At 32.3% G+C, this 15,230-nt stretch overlaps 1 protein-coding gene and 2 long non-coding RNA genes across 5 annotated transcripts in view; 1 reads left to right on the top strand and 2 right to left on the bottom strand.

The window, feature by feature from the left end:
• Nucleotides 1-6,918, bottom strand: part of Mbs (Myosin binding subunit) — a 31,186-nt gene extending 24,268 nt beyond the window's left edge. For all 3 annotated transcript variants that reach the window (XM_088271313.1, XM_088271324.1, XM_088271319.1), the window contains exons 1-4: nt 6,614-6,918; nt 3,855-4,104; nt 2,604-2,758; nt 823-978 (exon numbers count right to left, since the gene is read on the bottom strand). In XM_088271313.1, the coding sequence (XP_088127439.1) occupies nt 823-978; nt 2,604-2,758; nt 3,855-4,104; nt 6,614-6,853 (801 nt within the window). In that variant the 5' untranslated portion in view covers nt 6,854-6,918. The remainder of the gene's footprint in view (nt 1-822; nt 979-2,603; nt 2,759-3,854; nt 4,105-6,613) is intronic.
• A 2,939-nt stretch (nt 6,919-9,857) lies between these two features.
• LOC148312905 (uncharacterized) lies at nt 9,858-10,700 on the bottom strand. Its single transcript, XR_015838677.1, has 2 exons — nt 10,394-10,700; nt 9,858-10,241 (listed from the first exon to the last, which is right to left on the bottom strand). It is a non-coding gene; the product is annotated as an uncharacterized LOC148312905 (long non-coding RNA).
• Nucleotides 10,701-10,973: 273 nt separating this feature from the next.
• On the top strand, nt 10,974-14,412 carry LOC148312904 (uncharacterized). Its single transcript, XR_015838670.1, has 2 exons — nt 10,974-11,199; nt 12,872-14,412. It is a non-coding gene; the product is annotated as an uncharacterized LOC148312904 (long non-coding RNA).
• The last annotated feature ends 818 nt before the right edge of the window (nt 14,413-15,230 follow it).

The following is a 15,230-nucleotide window of genomic DNA, read 5'->3' as shown; positions in this document are numbered from 1 at the left end:
ATATATATATATATATATATATATATATATATATATATATATATATATATATATATATATATATATATATATATATATATATATATATATATATATATATATATATATATACCTGGAAGACTTAAGAAATTAAAACGTAACCTTAAGAAGTAATATAAATATATATATATATATATATATATATATATATATATATATATATATATATATGTATACCAAACCGCATATTTGTTTTTTACATCTGGGCTGCACGGCAGGATCACTATTAGGACTGAACCAACATCAGGAATATCAAATACAAATTACAATATCACAATTATTAGCACTGTAGGTCAGGAGACATAATAAAAAACAGACATGTGATGATGATGGTAATCTAACTTGCCCTAATCCAATCCAACCCAATCATAGCCAACCTTGATGAGTTGAATATTCATCGCCACATATGATTTAAAGCCGATAATGACAGTGACAGATTTATATTATTTTTTTGACATCTCTACACAGATGAAGAAGAATATGGAAGTCTGGACATTTACAGGGCTTACGACCGTCATAGGCTAGTTTAAGTGATCGCTTTACACAAGTGTAACATTCACCAATTCTACCCATGATTGACAACCAGAAATGACCCGTTAATGCCCAGACTTCCATATTCTTCTTTATCTATATTGAGATGTAAAAAAATAATATGAAAAATAACTATTATCGGAGATTATCCAGATTTGTGAACAAGTATTTGGACACACTTAAAATGTAGACAGATTTAGTTGAAATCAATGAGCCACACTAAGGAAGAGGAAATGACGACTCGAAACTTACAACGAAATTTTTGATATCCATATTGGCGCCGTATTGGACCAGGATTGTTGCAGCTTCCTGTTGACCCCAGTGTGCGGAAGCGTGTAGCGGCGTCCACCCATCGAAGTCTATAGGGTCCACATTTACATTGCAACTGTCCAGAAGTGAAATCATAACCTGAAAAGCCATTTTGACATTCGTTTTAGAAATACTTTTAACAGTGATACAACAATAATTTACTACCAAGCCATAACCGATAACACTTAACTAATTTCACAAATTATTTAGCCACCACGTTCAAGGCATGGATTTGCGTAATTTCATTAGGTAAGTACGAGATTATGCCAAAAACATATGCGAGTAAAGGAATGTCAACTATGATAAATAATAAATATTTTGTAATTTGAAGTTCCTTAACAGAAAAACATAACACGGAGTGTTTTACCGATAAAATATTCAAAACAAAATGTATTATATACACGTAGTTCACAGTCACATTTTAAAAAATGTCTACGTTTGTCTAATGTAGAGTTATAAATGATGATAAATTCATTTATTTTTTACTTAACGCATTTAGTTTAATACATAGATGACAATCTGTAATTTCAGTAACTAGTGGACCTTCTGCTGTTGCCATGTCTGATATAGAAGAATGAATAATACTGACGATTAGATTGCGGTCTAACTCTCTCTAACCCTTAAATCATAAAACGCAGTGTTATCTTGATCGTTACTGAGCAAAGTTAACACTCCTGCACTTCATGGAACAGTCCAGGGTAATATAAAATAAACATTAGTGTAAAATCAATAATATTTATTATCACTTCCTCGTGGGAATCGAACCAATTCAGCATGGTAGCTAAACACACTAGTGGTCTAACTGATATTCTATTAATGGTAGGTTATGAGTATGATAGGGAAATGATTATGTAGATTTAACGGTAAATAAACTAATAATAAATGTACAGATAAGAGATCAACTCATTATGAATATTATTCACAGGTTTAATAGCAAAACGTAATGCAGTTTTCTAGAGTTGATATTTTAGAATTTAGAAAAAAAAAATGCTCTAAAAGTAGGTGGTTAAAAAATAATTGCTCTTTAAAAAGTTGATGGTAATTACTAATTACATTTTTTTAAATAAGTATGAAAAAATAGAACAAGATTATTATTATAACCCTTATCCGCAACCTAATGGTGAATAGGGCACTGCATCAAATTGACGCAGTGTTAACTTGATCATTACTTACATGAAGGCAAGGTGATCACTATTGCGCTTCAGGAACCAGTCCAGGGTAATATTAAATAAATATACAGTGTTAAATCACTAATATTTATTTTTACCCCCCCCCCCCTGGGAATCGAACCTGGGACCTCCAGCACGGTAGCTAAACACGCTGACCATTACACCACGGAGGCGAACCAAGATTAAATGATATTTTTTTGGCTTAAACTATATGGCCCTTAAGGTATTATTTTACGAAAATGGCGCTATATAAGTTTATTATTATTTTATTTATTATTATTATTATTATTATTATAAACACTCTTGACAAAAAAAATATATAAAAAAAATCATTATGTCATTGGGCTTTACTTATTTTCACCTTAAATTTAGTAATTACCTTTAGATGAGAACTCCGTATTGAAGTTGTAATAGATTATTTCTTTAGGCTCTCTCAACTCAGGCAAAGGAGTTCAAATAGTAAATAGTTTTTTTTTTTTTTTAAATATTCATTTAGTATAAAAATTGAGAGTAGGGTGGTAAGAAAATGTATCTCATAACAATTTTTATGATTACCTCGACATAACCTTTTGCGGCAGCGACATGTAATGGAGTGGCGCCAGTTTTCTCATCCGGAACTTCAGCATCAGGTGACTTGGTAATAATCCATCTCTTGGACAGTTCTGTTAGTAGCCTCTCTTCCTCAGAGCGTGCCTTTTCACAGTCAATTCCTATAAAAATATATTTATTATTTATAAATAATATTCATATTTTGAATATTGAAAGCATTAACTTTGTGGATCATATTGATATATTATTTCGAGAAATAAAAATACTTTGTGTTCTGATCCACTCACATTTTTATTTAACCAACTAGTTTCGGCAACAATCTGTTGCCCTCTTCAGGGTTACATTTATTACGTGAATGGATCAGAACACAAAGTATTTTTATTTCTCGAAATAATATTCATATATTTAAACCACCAGTTTTCATCACCATTGAAAAAATTCGGTTCATGATTTCTTTTTTATTGTAACTGCAGACAGTTGGTAGAATTCCACATTGAATTGTTGGGTAATATTTTCAAAATTAAACAAGGTTTATTGGTTTATGTATTAATTTTAAAACAAACACAGATTTTTTGAGTCTACTAAGTTGTATTTTATTAACAAAAATACATAAAAATTATATTGTGACAGTTGTTTCGCCTTGTTAGGGCATTATCAAACGAATGTGAAGATCAAATGGACTACGGTCCTTATGTAGCTAGTGAATTGTATAGCTACATAAGGACCGTAGTCCATTTGATCTTCACATTCGTTTGATAATGCCCTAACAAGGCGAAACAACTGTCACAATATAATTTTTATGTGTTTTTGTTAATAAAATACAACTTAGTAGACTTAAAAAATCTGTGTTTGATTTAAAATTAATACATAAATTAAAATGGAGTTCTACAAATTAAACGCCAAATCAATAAATAAGGTTTATTGGATTGAATTGTACATTTATTTATGTATTTGTTAATACGTGACGCGTTTCGTCTTATTAAGAAATTATCAAACACTCAACAACATGGAGTGTTTGATAATGTCTTAAGACGAAACGCGTCACGTATTAACATATACATAAATAAATGTAGAATTCAATCCAATAAACCTTGTTTAATTTTGGATATATTAACCAACAATTCATGATTTCTCCCAGTTCTCCAAAAAAAAAATCCTGAGCCCGTATCTATTATATATTATATTGATATTGTGTTTTTTAACTTGAGTTGTAGTAAATACATATCACCGGGAGGGGAAGGCTAATGTTATATAAACCTTGTTTCTTGATTTCTTCAAGGAGAAAAGTTTTCATGGGGCCCGCTTCGGCTATATCGACAGGTAGCTCTCCCTCATTATTGACTGCCGGAAGATTTGCTCCATGACTGAGGAGGTAATGTGCAATGCTGACAAAACCGCAGCTAGCCGTGGCGTGCAAGGGTGTCCATCCCTCATTGTCACTGTGATTCACATCGGCTCCCAACTTGATGAGATATTCCACCATGTCGAGTTTGTCATCAATGCACGCCTGTTAACAAATAATCCGGCATTAAACTCACCGACAGCGATAAATAGAATTTGATTGAAGATAATATTGTACACTAATTTTCATGACCGCCTCTGTGGTGTAATGGTTAGCGTGTTAGCTGCCGTGCCGGAGGAGGCTGGAGGGGGGCGTGAAAATATATATCAGTAATTTTACGCTGTAATATTTAATATTACCCTGAACTGGTCACTGAAGCGCAGGAGTGATCACCTTGCCTTCATGTAACGATCAAGATAACACTGTGTCAATACAATGCAGTGCCCTATGCTCCACTGGGTGCGGATAAGTGTTAAAAGAAGAAGAAGAATTTTCATAATTGGCATTTAGCATAAGGATTTCTAAGTGAAGTGCGGTGAGTTTATAAATAGAACAAAGGGAATATTCATTAACAAATAAGAAATTGGAAAATAAAAAGTAATGATGAATTAGTGTATAAGAAATTGAGTGTAAAGAGAACTCGCAGCTAATACTATTTATCAAACATCGCTATCAATAAGCGGTTGATTGGATAGCTTCTAGCGTTATCACTTAATGAATACGTATTACTGGAAGGAAGAAGACAAATTTGCTGACTTCACAAATGGTTGAATCGACAACCTTGCGGTGACTGGAAGAAAGAAAACAGATTCGCTGACTTTACAAACGGATGAATCGACAACCTTGCAGTGAGTTTAATGACCTCATGAGTATTCATATTATTATTTTATTTCATTGATAATATTATATTATTCCATTGATAGAGCTGGATAAATTGCACACATGGCATTAAGAAGGTCGCCACCATTTAAAACTGATTGCGTTGCATTATTTGCATTACTCAAGGTCAATGTTTATTATGTCATGAGAATGTTTATGTTTATTATGAAATGAAAAGAAAGTAAATAATTTCTTGTTCGCAAAAATTTTAAAGTATATGTTAATTTTTGTTTTTCTCAAATCTCCTTAAGTTATTCACCGATTGCTTAGAAATTTTGACACAATGTGTCATTTGAATACGCGCATGTTTTAATATACATTTGATCATGTTTTCTTTTAGCGGTGACACGTAAAAACAGCTTTTTTTCAAAACAATTTTTCGACTACAATTACATCGCTATCTGTTGAAGGCAACACAACACACGCAATACTTAATATTGCTCATGGCGGACGGCTGTTTTTTATTGCATCGTGAAATAAAACATATTAAAAATGTGCGATTTTGATGTTATCCATTTAATTAGAGTGAGCCACAGCAACGCGTGGCTGGTGACAGATAGTATACAATATGTACTTAGTATGTAATATTTAACATACCTTGTATTATTTTTTGGTGGATAAAAAAATTTTTTTTTTAAATTATATATAATAATCTATATAGTAAAATATAAATTAGTAAAATATTCATAATTAAATATAAAATAAATAAATAAACATTTTATTTGGTATTAAAACAGGTAACAAAATATTCTTCTCCAAACAATATCCTCCCATATAATAGACTTACAAGAAATTACTTTCAAAGAAACTAGCTAATTAATAAATATAAAATTAGTGACTTCTTTTATAAAACCACAGTAACGGAGCTATCAGCACCATGTTGGATATCGGTAATACAGATTACATATATGGTCGATATCGATTTAGATAGCCATGGTCCTTTAAAGATTTTCCTTATTATAATTTGAAGAAGATTCTTATATAAACGTCAATAGAGTATCGTTATATTGTGTTACATACGGAATAATATTAACTAATGATGTATGAAAAATATCCAAATATAATTTTTGGAAACCTGATTCACATTTTTTAAAAAAAGGAAATTAAATTAAAGTAGAAGAATTTTAAAATGCACGTCTGGATATAAGTTTTTTTTTATAAATATTATATAGTAATGATTGGCTGATTTGTTGGAAGAACTTGAATAAAAATCTAATGCCAGTTCTCAAAAATTAAATAGACTACTACAAATTATATTTGTCAAAATTGAACTATTAAATGATCTTATTAGGAGACAATATATATCATCACGTTATTAAATGGGGGCAAGGATATACAGGAGATTGCATACATTTCATAAATATTGTTTTAAACTAACATAGATAAGTTCAAATTTTTAATCAAAAAGTTACGTTAGTAATTTTCACTTGCTTGTTAACTTACTAAAGCTCAGTTTTTTTTCAAATATATATTTTATAGCTGATAAATAGCAACTTCAAAGTTTGTTTTCAATTAATATAATACACGAACGTTACATCAGGAAAATGTGCAATATGTAACACAGTTCACAAACTTTTTGTATAATTTATATCAATTTGAGTCACCTATCAAAGATATACAAATATTAAATAATGGCTCCGCTGGAACATCAATCTACTTATAGTTTGGAGGAGTTGAAAACTTTTGTAACTTTTATATCGGCCATTTTGTAAGTAATTGTCAATCAAAAAGTTAGTAAGTAATTTGACAAGTGAGCGTGACGGACGATCGGTGTCGCATAAATGGCAAAAGGTACCTGGTGAAGGGCTGTCAGTCCATCAGCACTAGGAGTATTCACATCAGCCCCCGACTGGACCAAGCGCAGAACTTCATCCTTGTCTCCCGCAGCGCATGCCGCCAGAAATACACAATCCACTGAGAACCGTATTGTACCGGAGCCTTTCGGATCAGGGGACTGCTCGTTGGTCTCCGACTCTTCCCATCGTTTCAATTGTTCAGCTCGTTTGAAGGTAGCCGAACACTTGGATTCAGACATTATACAACCCTGCCCTTCATACGACAATTCGTTTCACAAATGATACCAAAGACCAAAGACTAACTAATTTGTATAAATGATACCAGACCCACTTCAGACTCCAGAACTCGTGCAGCTAAATATTACTGGTTAGCCATTCGCATCTCCAGTCGTTTGACTTAACGAGCATATGACGTCACTATGTAATGTAGAAATGTTTCAACATAATATGTATCCAAATATGGTTTATCACTAAATTTTGATCTGTAAATCTTCAAATAATGTTCTCAGTTTTAGTAAACAAATCTCGTGATTTGATATTTTCATGAATGAAAACGATATTTTTCTTCGATTATTGATCAGGAAATGATACAAGTTAAAAACACTGAGAAAATGTTATATCAACATTTTTATTATTAACATAGTTATTAATTTCGCTAAATATAACGAAACATGATATTTTGAAGAAGAAGAAGTTATTAATTTTAAGTAAAAGAGGGTAAGATATAGTGTTTAGGATCAGCCTAATATATTTTTTAATGGAATTTTTGCTACGAGGTCAAATATGAAAAGAATGTCTGTGAAAACTCTGATAACTTGCTTTACACATTTTGTTTTTTTTTATAAAAAGAGGAATATGTAAGTTTTTATTATTTACAAAAACACTTCAATTTCATACTATTTCTGTGAGCCTAAGCAGCTCATTATTAGAAATAGGTATCAAATTGTGGTAGAGTGGGTTCGAACCCAGAAACTCTGACTTAACTGTCCGTGACACTAACCACAGGACCACAACCCGACACAAAATATATTTTAATTTAGAAATATTTTCACCTTTACAAGTTTCATGACGTCATATTTAATTCGGCCGTTATAGTAAAAGACTACCTTGTGTTGTTATACGCCAGAAGACGCTATTACTAACCATAGACAAAAGAATTCCACACACAAAAACAATACAAAAAATAAAATAGGTACTTAACATACAAAATATATCTATGCAAACTGTAAGGCCGCGCGCACATTGAATATATTTTCGTACGAAATTTAGTATTACGAATACGTACGATTTGATTGAGCTCGCAGTCTGGTTGCGTTGAAATTTTCGTACAAAATTTACTCATTATCAGTATTCCCATCCTTCGAAGTACTATCGGCGCTCGCAAACTGGGTACAAATTATGCGTGCATGCGCGTATAATCACTGATGTGGGCACATAATGTACGTCTTCAAAGGGTATTCTTCATCGTCTACTAAGACATGAGGCAAACCTATTTTGATGCCTGGTAACCATTTTCCATTTGTCTTGATATATTGTAATTTGAAAATATTTCACCATCACTCTCCTCACCATAGGCTCCTACATTGATAGTAGCGAAAGTTACTGAATCGGATCAGGTCAGGTAATATAATATTAAGAATGTATTTAAATGATTCTTTCTCCACCCGTAAATAACCTTGAAATTGCTTGGAGTCACTATTTATGTCTGCCACAATATGATGAAATTGACCGAATTCATCCCTTTTTTATTACTTACCCACTATCCGGTTCTACGACAATAACGAAGCCGAACTCTGTGGGTCGAGAATTTTCTAAAAGGTAAAGATTATTCATTTCGCCACGACATGACATTGACATACATCACACAAAGTCACTGGGGAACCGCGCAAATAGTGTGTGCGCTTGGTTTGTACGACATGAATTCAGATGTCGTAAGTATAGGTGCGTACACGCACGATTAATTCGTACCCAGTGTGCGAGCTTCCATGATACTTTGATGGGTGCTTCAGACGAAGCCGGAATGCATATGGCGTCTATATTTTTTTCTATATTGTTTCTGGTCCATCACGTTCATGTATGAATTTTAACACCCCAGGTGATTTCGTGTTGACGTTCATGTCATAAATGTAAAAGTGCGGTGTAATATTAACCAATTAGTAGTCCTCGTCATCACAAATTCATACGTAAACGTGATGGACCAGAGACAAAATAATAAAAAATTACAGCCGCCATATGCATTTCGGCTCCGTCTGTAGCAGCCATGATGGTCGTAAATGTATCTGCGTATACGCACGTATTTGAACGACTCAAATTCGTACGAAAACGTATTCAATGTGCGCGCAGCCTAATCGTGGGCACAATATTCATTAATTAATTATATATTTTTGATACATTACCTTAATCCTTTGAATTTTTAAGGCTAGAAAAATCTTTAGAAATATGCGTTTTTCAAAAAATCAATAAAATAAATATTGTGATAAAGAAAGTACGGCTGTCCAAACTTAAAACACAGCAAGGGACATTTTTTCAAAAGCGTTTTTGCATTTTTGGACTAAGTAGAATCTACTTAATCCAAAAATGCAAAAAAAAAACGCTTTTCAAAAAATGTCCCTTACTGTGTTTTAAGTTTGGAGAGCCGAGTATTGTAATAATTAATTTTTATAAAGAAAGATTACTCGAGGCTTCCTCTTGGGTTTCCGAAATTACAATATTATTGAAAAAAAAAACAAAATAATTCAATACAAAATTACGAACATCGCGAATGTAAAGATTCTATTTACAAGCTTAAGGAATTGACCACTTATCAAATTTCATATGAAAAATTTGTAAATATAAATAAATAAAAAATATTTCAAGTTTGGCTAGATATTTACACAAAAAGTGATAAATATAAAAACTACTCAAGCAAAAGATCTTTTTTTAAACAGGAATGGTTGTGGAAGCATTCAATATGAAGACCTGTGGTGTATTTTTAGAAAACAGCTCTTGATCTTTTTTATTCATTTTCGTAATACAAATTACACAGTTCATTCCTTTTTCCTGATGGTCTTCAAAGATACCGTTTTTAACAATTAAACCTAGACGTCTCAGTATTATGTTTATATCTTATTAATTTTCACTCGAATAAACAATTAAATTAATTCACATTAAATTAAATGTACATACATTATTTTATTATTAGAAGTCTTTTCACTGCGATAAATTAGGCGGCCAAAATTATATTCCACAATAAAACAACAACTATTAGGTTTTTTCACTTTTATTTTATTTGACCAGTAACAGGGTGTCATCTTTACCGATAATTATCAAGGCAGGGGTTGAAAACCATTATTTAATGGTGTATCATTTTTCTTACAAAATTAGTTTAAATTGAAAGAATTTAATTAGTTTATCGTAATAATAATAACTTGTATACTTTTAATATGAAGAAAAAAATTAAATTTAAGTAATGTTTGTTATAATCATAACCACATTTAAGTTATGGTAAGGGTTTTAAGTAGGATTTTATATAATCTTATTATAAAAACAGATTTTTGTAAGTAAATTTAAATAATATTTGGGTGAATCTGGAACTGTCCGTTGACAACTCCTTCATCTGCACATTTGTATTGGGAAGTCCTGTGTTCTCTGAAATATAAAATTTAAGTCAGTTATTCCTTATCGTTTATTATTTTCTTTGTATATTTATAAGAATTTACTTATATTCTTAAATTGATCCTAAAACATATTTTATCATCCATATATTTTGATTAAACTTATCAATATATTTGTATGCTTACCTGTAATAGCCGAATCCATAGCAATTTTTTTTCCAAACGAACTCCAAAATAAAAATATTCACTGAACTTTTGAGGATGCCATAAAACGATGCGATCACTTAGAATGACAGTCGAATTCAAACTGTACACCAGCCCATGATTAGTATATTAATGACGAAAATGGTCGATCATTGTGTAGTGCCTATTTAACATTCCCAAAAACTAATTTTGACATTTACAAATCATAATACACGTACATTTAATACTAATTGAAGATATTCATTTAAGGACTCTCGTACTGCTAGATTAGCTGTTTCTCACACTGTGTATTGTAGTCGCGGTTTTTACCAATCAAATCGCAACTTTTTTTTTTTACAACGAACAGGTTTAGAAGTCGACGTACCACATCTTGTACTTGAAGACGAGTCCAGAATCTTAAAAATGCTATAATTTAGTATCTATATATGTGCAAAATCTTTTTTTTTTAAATCGCACCTACCCGATAAACATTTAAAACTCTCCTTTTATTCTATAATAAAATATTTGGAAATAAAACAAAAGAAAAACTTTATTTAAACATAATGAATTTAGCAACAATTTATTTTGACGTGGGATGTATGAATTAGATTCGCTTGAACGGCTTTTGCTAAATGTATTTTAGGTTCGTCTATTTAATGTTATTTTTGCGAACATAGGATTTTATTGGCATATACGTATACATCTTGCGTATATACGAGAACCCAGATTGTAAAGGAAAACATCTGCTCATTATGTATCTGACCTCATCTATTTTCGTGAGATATCCGTTCTTCCTATACAAACATAATGTAAGAATTTTTATATGTATACATACCTACATATTTTTATCTTTTCGGTGCTTCTGCACTCGTGTGTTTATATATATATATATATATATATATATATATATATATATATATATATATATATATATATATATATATATATATATATATATATATATACATATGTAAATATATATGTATATATATATGTATATATATATATATATATATATATATATATATATATATATATATATATATATATATATATATATATATATATATATATATATATATATATATATATATATATATATATATATATATATATATATATATATATATATATATATATATATATATTTATATATTTATAATCTGATTACAGGCGGACCTCAACTTTCAAACATGATTGGTTCATTAAAATGTGTGCGAAAGTTAAATGTTCGAAATAGTGAATTGTGCGAAAGTCGAATGTGCGAAAGATGAGGTCCGCCTGTACATGTTACAGAACTCTCTATGAAGAAAAGAAAAAAAAAGTCAAATACAACTAACTCTTGACAAGTTTATTAAGAAAATATCATTTTTATTCAATATGCACTAAGTAATTTTTGATAAAAACCAATTTTATTATACAATTTTTAAAGGTTTTTTTTTTAATGTTTTATACATACCTCTACTTTCCAATATTTAACTTTCGCACACATTTTCATGAACCAATCATGTTCGAATGTTGAGGTCCGTCTGTAATCAGATGAATGTTCTCCAAATTAAAACCTATACCCGAAAGCTAAACTGGGAGTACATAACCGAGTGTTGGTTCCAACCTTTAATGTATGGAAGTGAAGCATGGAGTTGGTAAAAGAGTGACAAAAGTAGACTGAATGCAGTTGAAATGCGATCTCTCAGAAGAACGTGCGATAAAACGATGCACGATAGATGTTCGAATGGTGAAATAAGGAAGGAATGCAAAGATGAGATAAGCACTAATAGATAAATTTAAGAAAGGTGTGTTGAAATGGTTTACACGTGGAATGGTAAAAAAAATATGAAGTGAATGTAGTTGTAAGAAGGAGCAGAGGATGACCGAGAAAAACTTGGCACGATCAGGTATGTTAAATACTTGAAAGCGGTCCGGTTAGGAGTCGAAATAATCGGCAGATATGTATGAGAAGATGCATGAACGTGGAAGAGACGAAGAATGTTTGCAAATACAGAGTAGTGTGGCATTCTTTTCTCCTCTGCATGATGGTCAATTAGTTAGTTTCTTTAAATTACATCCTGAAAACATTAATCGTGAAGAAAAATAACAACCTATTTTTGAACTGCATATGCGTATTGACTTTGACTTTGTGAGGAATGAAGAGATAAGGCGTAGGACGCAGCAAATCTTGGTCACAACTGTCGTCATGAAAAGGCGATTCAGTCGGCTGGGCCATGTACTCCGCATGCCTCCTGAGAGCCGCCATCAACGTGCCTCTTTTACAAGGCATCAGGTTCGCGCCGCCCAGGACGACCACTGCTGACAATTCGTCGGCAGTTCTCGTCAGAACTTCGGGACGCGGATCTGACTTGGGAGGATGCAAGGGAGCTGGCAGCCGACAGAAAAGCCTGGAAACAGTTTGTGGACTCCATATGCTCCACCTAGGGAGCGGATATGGTTTAATTAAAATTATTAAATATGCGTATTTGTCAGATATCCCTGAGGCGATTATCCCGCACGTGCTGCGCTCAGCGCGGCAGGGCGACGACGTCCACTATTGCGGTGTCCGACGAGGACAATAACAGCTGGCCGATCGTGGCCATCGAGGCGCCCCAGCGCCCGCCCAACGGGGTGGCACCTGCAACACGTTTACCTGTTCTGTAGCAAGCACTTCTGCACCTCTGGCATCAATCGCCGCCCCATAGATAAATTATATCCTTCGTTGAATACATTAATCGTGGAGAAAAAGAACAACCTATTTTTGACCTGCATTTGTAAAATTTTTAAAAATTTTACAGTATGTGAGTAAATTCTTAAATACAGTATTGATAACAGGTATATTTTGGGTAATCTTGGGTCTACCCATTAAGTTTAATAATCTTCTTCCAATTTTCCTCAACGAATAATAAAAATTAAACAATATTTTTATTAAGTTTATGTTCATTGCTTATGTCTAAATGCATAAAAATGCATTTTACAAAAGTAAATCAACATGTTTTGAACGTCATACTTTCTAAAAGATTTTGTCATAATATTTATTTTTAAATATTTTTTTTTAAATTATGGTTAAATGGACAAATTAGAAACAAAATCAAAAGAGGTAATATTTTTAAGTCAAAATATATAGTAAATCCTATAAAAGTAATACTTTGATAGTGGTAAAAAAGTTTAAAGCAGATTTAGAACATTTGGAATTTAAGAAAAAATAAAATGCAAGAAAATTGTGAAAAATTGCAGGTTCCAATGGTGAAGGGAAATTACCTTATTCAAAACTGTATGAAATAGAAGAGGTAAGGGTGGTGACTGACCGGAGCCATTTTGTCGTAACGTAACACGTTACGTTGCGAGCATTCGGGCAGTCAGTACAGCGAGCCAAGCGCTCTATCCATAGTTTCATATTTATGTTATTTATTCTTCCTATGTTCTTATCAACATTCCTTTTCTTTTTATTAATACATAAAAACTATGAAAAATTACGTGTTTTTTTTTAAAAATATACATACTATTACGTAAAATTGGTAGATGTCCCGTTTTGAAGAAAAAAATAAATGGTCAGTTTAGGTATACTCCAGCGAAGAACGCCGGCGGAAAGCTTACATGTGCCGGCAAGCTTAGCATTTTGCAAACGGGCGTTTTCCGCTTTCGGAAAATAGGGTATTCTCACCGAGAAAGACTATGGGAATACTATGCACTATGGAGATAAGCGATATTTTGATGCCGGTGACTTAGATGGTCACCGGTAATACCGGCAATCCGATTCTCCGAAGCAACAACCCTACCCGGTGCTTCAAAACTCACCGCGACAGCTCCGAGTTCGGCGTAATGTTGACATTTCATTGATTTCGGCTCGTCTTCTGCTCGACCAAACTCGGAAAAACTCGTCAGTCGCCGGGAGGACATCGGTCGGGTGAATAGCGACGCGGTGCTTGATAAAAATGCATCATGCACCGCGTCCAGAGTTATTAAAAAAAATGCAATGAACATATTTAATCGTTTATGGATTTGTCGTCTTTTTAAAATTACATTTGGTTTTGTGTTAGTTTGGTCTGTACCACTGTGTTGTTATTTTTTAAATCTAAATTTATATTTTTATATTTTTACATAATACTAAATCATTAATAAAATATGCTCTTGTGTGTTGTATTTTTTAAAATAAAATAAAAATAAGCTTTGCGCGTTTATTTTTTACACATCTGCAATTAAATATAAGGCTACCTTTTTACCCTTTCTCTTCAATGTTTAGATCTACATATAATGTTATATTAAAGTCAAGCAAGGGGATGGACGAAGTGAAGCAGCGACAAAGTCGCTGTTATACGAAGCGGTGACTTACAAGTTACCGTCGCCGGCAAACCGGTCACTTAAAACTCGCTGTTAAGCTCTTTTTTTAAATTCCATAACGCCCAAGTGACTGAAATCTTGGTACGGCTTATGCAACACCGCTTATCATGGCCCTAATTAGACTTCAACTTTATAAGTTTTGTAGCCTATACCTACTCGTGAGTGGATTTATCTTTATGTTAAAGATACTACAATTTCTTGTTATTCATGAGTGAAAATTTAAGGCAAAAATACTCACCATCTCTCTAAAGGAATAAATTTATACAGTTCCAAGATTCTATGTAAGCAATGAAGTTATTAAGATGTATGATTTTAGTTCTTTGATTTGACTTGTGAGTTTATATAGAATATGACTTTACTTATGCACTAGATATAAACTGATTTAGCTAACACTTATGAGTGGGCGGTGGGGTCGCGGATGAGGGGATTCGTATATTATCGTAGTCAGTATACCGGTGGTATGAAAGCCGTCGTTAAACTCACTCTAATGCAATTTGCACCGAGCACGTAT

The sequence above is a fragment of the Brachycentrus maculatus genome, unplaced genomic scaffold, assembly GCF_059751285.1.
Source record: "Brachycentrus maculatus isolate JH-2025_06_01 unplaced genomic scaffold, ASM5975128v1 h1tg000029l, whole genome shotgun sequence".
Classification (NCBI taxonomy): Eukaryota; Metazoa; Arthropoda; class Insecta; order Trichoptera; family Brachycentridae; genus Brachycentrus; species Brachycentrus maculatus.
This window is presented reverse-complemented; position numbering and strand designations above follow the sequence as displayed.